The sequence below is a fragment of the Gekko japonicus genome, unplaced genomic scaffold (assembly GCF_001447785.1).
Source record: "Gekko japonicus isolate JY-2015 unplaced genomic scaffold, Gekko_japonicus_V1.1 scaffold927, whole genome shotgun sequence".
Taxonomy (NCBI): Eukaryota; Metazoa; Chordata; class Lepidosauria; order Squamata; family Gekkonidae; genus Gekko; species Gekko japonicus.
In genome coordinates this window covers 215,857-222,263 of record NW_015169805.1, presented here as the reverse complement: position 1 = coordinate 222,263, position 6,407 = coordinate 215,857, and the positions used below count along the sequence as shown (strand labels likewise).

Here is a 6,407-nt window from a genome sequence, read left to right as displayed (position 1 = left end):
GTGAGGTAGGTGGGGCCGAGAGAGCTCTGACAGAAACTGCTCTTTTTCAAGAACAGCTCTTGTCAGAACTACGGCTTGCCCAAGGTCATCCAGCAAGTGGAGGAGTGGGGAATCAAACCCGGTCCTCCCAGATTAGAGTCCGCGCACTTAACCACGACACCAAACTGGAAGGAGCCGAGTATTCCTGCATAGTCCTCTGGCATGAAGGACCAGCTACGGTGGCCATGTGGAGCCAGACAGCAACTCTCTATTCCCCCCCAGAAACTGAATTAAATTACCTTTAATTTGATTAGCCAGTGCCCCCTAAGAAATTTAAATGCCCCCCCCGATTAAAAAAATCCTGGCTACGGGCCTGGGGGGAGGGTTGCCCGCTCCAGGTTGGGGAACTCCTGGAGATTTGGAGGTGGAGCTTGGGGAGGACAGGGGACCTCACTGCCATAGAGTCCTCCCTCTGAAGCATCCATTTTCTCCAGGGGGACTGATCCCTGTAGTCAGGAGATGAGTTGCAATTCCAGGGGACCCCTTGGAGGCTGGCATCCCTAAGCATTGGCTCAGTTCAGACATTGTATGAAACCATGGTTTAAACAAACAAATGCAAAGAAAATAGTGCCGTTATGGGCAGGAACTTTGAAAATGTGCATCTTCCTGTTCAGATGGTGTGATAACGCATTTGGACTGTCCTAAAACTAGTATATGGAGGGGGTGGTGAAAACTTGGCAAGCGGATGAGTAGACATTGTACAGACGTGTCACCAAAAAGTGCTCCAGGTTGGAGGCAAAAGACAATGAAGCAGCAGGTATGGTCAAAGCCTAGACTATTTTGTGTTTCGTTCTGTTCTTGCAATAAGGAAATACCAAATCTTACAGAACTATTAAAGAGTGAAGGCAATCCAGATTAATTCCACTTTTTCTTTTGCTGGTCATAATAATAATGAGGTCAGGTCTGACCCGAGTTGCCGCATGATGGAGTGAGCTCCCGTCTCTAGTTCCAGCTCTTGCCAACCTAGCAGTTCGAAAGCAAGAAATTGCAAGTAGATAAATAGGTACCACTTTGGTGGGAAGGTAACAGCGTTCCGTGCACCTTGGTGTTTAGTCATGCCGGCCACATGACCACGGAAACGTCTTCGGACAGCACTGGCTCTTCGGCTTTGAAATGGAGATGAACTGGCTTTCAAGAAAGGGAACCTTTACCTTTACCTAAGGTCTGACCTGGATAGCCCAGGCTAGCCTGACCTTATCAGATCTTGGAAGCTAAGCAGGGTCGGCTCTGGCAAGTATTTGGATGGGAGACCTCCAAGGAATACCAGGGTCATGAAGTGGAGGCAGGCAATGGGAAACCATCTCCAAATGTCTCTTGCTTTGAAAATCCTATGGGGTTGCAAAAACTCAGCAGTAGCTTGACAGCAAGATAGAGAGAGAGAGAAGTAAAAGCAGGTCTAAATTTCAGTATCACACCACGGAAGTAAAAATGCAGCAAGATAGGAAAGAGGGTCTCGGTGCTCGTAATAAAGCTAATGAAGTTGAAGATATTCAACCAAACCTGTGGCCTGTTGTTTGTTAACTGATGAGGAGCCCTGTTACATGCACACATAGCTTAGTCCAAAAGACTAATGCTGCAGTCCAAAGAAGCCATCTCTGTAAGTGCCACAGAAGTTCCTTTGAAATCTTGCCACCCAAGCTCCAGAAAGGCAGAGATATTTTTTAAACTGAAGATGTATTTCTAAATGTTGGAAACAAACCTGCTCAGATCTGGAATATCTGGTTTCTGATTACTGGTTCCAATTGCATATTCCGCCCCCCCCCCACCTTTTAAAGCCTTTTAATACATTTGGAATTCTGACATGGCAGGGTTGGCACCTCAACAAAATGATTGCCACAAAACCTTTAAATTGGGTGACGGGAGGAAGCAGCGCTTTGGCTCCCTGCAAGCACAGCAAGCCTGGCTGGGCTGCCTCCTCCGGCCACTTGGCAGCCCCCAAACTGGCTTCCCTGCTAATTTTCTCTCAGCTGGTCTCTGAGACGAGAAATAAGTCACACTTTTGGGGAAGTGGGCAGCTGGGCAGAAGTTCTTGTATGGAAGCACACCGCGAGCACTGAAGGGACTTCTTTCCCCCTTCCTTCCCTGAACTTTTACCATTTTATTTTATTTGTATTTGTTTGACACAGCGCATGATCGATTGGACAAGATCTTTCCTTTGGGAATTCTGGCAGCAGAATTACCCAGCCTCAGGCCCAGAGTACCTATAGCACTTGAGATGTGTCAGAGCTTCTGCCAGAGGACTCCTCCCCCATGCAAAGTGTGGAAGGGTTGCAGCAACTTTTGCACAGGCATGCGCACGCACATGCAGACATGTTGTCAACGATCGCAGCTTGCAATGCCAGTATCATTGGGTTCTACCGTGCATTCTGTATACGCAACATGTTCCGCCCCATTATGAGATCATGTGACTGTTGCCCATTTTCCACAGTGGCTGATAACAACGCAGAGAATCCCCTAGTGCTCGGCAGTGTGGAAAACTGGGCTTCCCAGATGCTTGTCAATTTCAGAAAAAGTCCAGTCAATTTCAACAGTGGGTTTCCCCCCTTTGCCTGTGTTCTTTTCTGGTTCCTTCCATTCAAGGAACTAACGCTAAAATGCATGCAAAAACCTGAACCACAAGGATTTAAATGGAATGTGCTTGCTGGATGCTACTGTGCAGCTGCGATAGGGCAATTGCCTATTTTTTAAAAAAAAACTTTGGACGCCACCCTTCACAAGTCACAAGTGACGTTCCACCCCAATTTAGAAAAAGTGTGTTTTAAAAATCGTAGCTGCAGAATGAATACACTGGAGAAAAAAGAATGGTGCGTAAGGTGGGAACAGTATCCAAAGTCAAGCTTAAAGGCTCAGTTCAGTTCGGTTACCTTTATTGGCATTAACATTAGAAAAAATAATACACGAAAAGATAAAACACCGGAACATATACCAACCAAAAACCCATTCTAGAACAGTCTAAAATCCATGTAAAATAAGTCTCGATTTCATATCTCCCGAATACAAGTGAAAAATAAATAAAAATAAATAAAATAAATAAATACTACGTATAAAAAAGAGCTGTCTGAAAGAACTTTGCCACAGAAGTGGTTATATTTTCATCATCACTGCTTAGCAGATATAGCAGTTTGTGTGAGTCAGGAAGCGCTATGATACCATCAAGTAGTGACGATAAAATGCAGTACCAAATATTGGCATAGTAATGACATTCCAATAACACGTGAGACACAGTTTCAATTGACCCGCTTGCACAGGGGCATAGTCTATTAACAAAAGGGATACTGTTAAACCTCCCAGTTAAGATCGCTGAGGGGAGGGCATTGAACCTGGCAAATGAAAAGGTTCTATGTAAGGCTGGAGTCTGAAGTTGGTAAAGATAGCTAGCAGGATGACCCACAATGGCAATATCCCATGACTTAGGGGAGAGCATGTTTTATTAGCTGCGCTTTACAGTTCAAATAGTTCTGCCTCAAATAGTTTGTCCCTTATTGTTTGCATTGCCTCCAGTTCTGAAAGTGAGAGTAAGGACTGGAAAGGGATGTTCAGAGTTCTTAATTTATTTTCAATAATAACCAACCAAGGGGAGTAGTTAGATTCAGTCAAAAGTTGGAAGCAGTAACTAGAGGGATCAGATCTATAATGTAATCGAAGCCAAGGTCGTTAACCACGCCCTTGTAGTCGTAAGATTTTGGCCACATTCTAGGCATAAAGCCGCATAGGGGACGCAAGATGGAGCACCAAAGGTCTTCCGTAGAAAGCCTGAATGTACCCGAAATGCATCCTAGCCAAGTAAACACATGATTCAACAAACAAATCCTTAAATTGGACTTCTTAACCAAGGATACTGATAGATTATGTTTTCAAAGTCTGTGAGATAACTCTTGTTTACTCTGTTATTTTTCATGAAAACAGGGTAACCTGAGTTCTTTCACGTATATGGATCTACAGAATATAAATATAATATGTGAACGTATATGGATCTACAGAATATAAATATATGTGATTTGTTGTTGTTTAGTCACCCAGTCAAGTCCGACTCTTTGCGACCCCATGGAGCAAATCACACCAGGCCCTCCTGTCTTCCATCATGCTCCGGAGTTTGCTTAATTTCATGTTCGTTTCCTCCATGACATGTGGAGAGGAGAAAGGGGGAAGTGAGATGTCCTGGTAGGGCCAGATCAAGGGAAGGTAAGGGTGCGGTTTGACCCAGAAGGGGTTGGAGTTAAGGCCAGAATGAAAGGAGGGCTCCAAAGACCAGCCAGGGAGGAGATGGAGATGCTGTGCCTGATGTCAAGGCTGAGCTCTTGAGGAAGGAGGCGAGGGTGCAGTAACCCTGGCCCATGCCCTGTTTCTGTGGCCTGCAGGAGACCTTCCTATATAGCCCACCATGACGGAAGGGGGCAGAGATGAAACGGCAGCCGGGGGAACGTTAAGTCCAATAGTACTACATACTCTTGAAAAAGAATTTGCATGCCAATGTGGGAAGGATCCATAGAATATAGGAGCTGGCTTTGTTCAGGATCTTCTGAACTCTTTTCTAAAGATAGGCTTGTGCTTCACAGCTGTTTTCCTCCTAATCTGACAACTTCACTCTGTCTACCTACTTCTGCTCTCTGTGTTACTGCTTGCTGACTAGCTGACGGCCGTTTTTGACCTTGATACATATTTGGATACTTGTTAAAATGCCCAGCGTATATTCACAAACACAATGACGACGTCCCTATGGGCGGTACCGGGATTGTTAAGTGTAATGTCCATTCTTACATCAGAGCATTAGGTGTATACAAACATTAAGACGAAAACATGGGAATAGTGGTGGCAGCAAAAGGAAGAGGAGAAAGAAGTAGTGGGTAGGAATAGAAGCCAACTTCCCAGCAATCTTGGTCTCCCTTCCAGTGACCCAAATAAATATCTTAATCTTGGTACATAGCCCTAATTACGAATACCATCAAAGCTACATTTGTTCCAACATATATGATCATATATATATATATCTGGTTTCTGCTAGAATATTCTATGCAAAGTATTGGAAAAAAGAAGAAATACCAACAAAAGAAGAAATAATCTATAAACTGTTGGAAGCAGCAGAAATGGATAAACTAACGTTACAATTACAAGATAAAAAAGAAGAAACCTTTGAAAGAAACTGGTCAAGACTGTACAGATGGATCGAAAATTATCTTGGGGAATTATCAAAATAATTAATAAATGCTAAAAGAATTGCTACAATATTAAATACAAAAACTGAGATAGGTGTATAAGAATTTTGATTCTATCTCAATGTGTCAAATTTAAACTGAGACAAGAGTACATGCTCCATAGGTGTCATTCTGTTTGTTCTGTTTTATGTTCTTTTTTCTTTGTAATTGTCTGTTCTTTTTATCACTGAAACTAATAAAAAAATTTAAACGAAAAAAAAAAGCTACGTTTGTTCCATATGAACACGACCTACACCTAGATATGGCTTCTCAGCTGCTGCATCGACTCCTGCAAGTCTCCTTTTGACTTACCTTCTGTTTTGAAGATAGTGAGGTGAGGTCTGCAATGGAAGGCACCAAGCGCGTTCCCTGCGCAGTCCATCCAGAGGCCCTGGAAGACCCACGTTGCTGTTATCACTGAGGAAGCTCTGCTGGTCACTTTCCATTCATTCGAGGCCATGGCTGCAATAATCGCTCCCATTCCACAAAAACAGAAGACAAGAGCTATGATCTGTGTCCCTAACATGTTCTTCGGATGGCACCAGGGCTTTTTAAAAAAAATAATAAAGAGGTGCCGGAACTCTCAAGAGGGAAACGAAGTTTTCAATCTGTATACTGAAAACTCATCAACTTTCAAACATTTTTAAAAGAATTTTGTTGTAGAGGTTCCAGAACTCCGTCCCGGCACATTCCCCCGGAAAAAAAGCCCTGGGTGGCACGAAATCCTCCAGTGGCTTGCTGTGTCACTACAGAACGCAGTTTGCTGCCTAGTACAACATTAGCAAATTACATGTTAACAAGCATCACCAGACGTTAATGCAGATGTAAATTTTGTATTCTGCCATTTTTGGCTGGCACCCAAAGCTCTCAGCCAGCTAGTTATGTAGTGAGAAAGGGCAGACCGTACGGATGGGAAATGATTAGCGATAACAGTCAATCCTAACATCAGATTATTGATTTGCGATGCTACATGTTTGTATCAGTTTCTCTTTTGGCAAATCTGCTATGAAGTTAATGCTTAATTTTCAGTTAATCTCAAACACAACAGACCTCATAACCAGGAAATAAGTGCAGAGTCCACGTTGGACGGTGTATTTGACATAAGCAAAATCCAATTTGAATACAGGTTAATGGAGGGGACTGCAATTTCAGATGTGATCCAGGGCTGCATTCCTG

General features: G+C 43.4%; 1 protein-coding gene across 2 annotated transcripts in view; it reads right to left on the bottom strand.

Moving 5' to 3' along the window:
• Nucleotides 1–5,703, bottom strand: part of CLDN10 (claudin 10) — a 122,605-nt gene extending 116,902 nt beyond the window's left edge. The window contains exon 1 of one of the 2 annotated variants that reach the window (XM_015417136.1): nucleotides 5,544–5,703. In XM_015417136.1, the coding sequence (XP_015272622.1) occupies nucleotides 5,544–5,691 (148 nt within the window). In that variant the 5' untranslated portion in view covers nucleotides 5,692–5,703. The remainder of the gene's footprint in view (nucleotides 1–5,543) is intronic. The other variant, XM_015417137.1, reaches the window with a different exon arrangement.
• Between the last annotated feature and the right edge of the window lie 704 nt (nucleotides 5,704–6,407).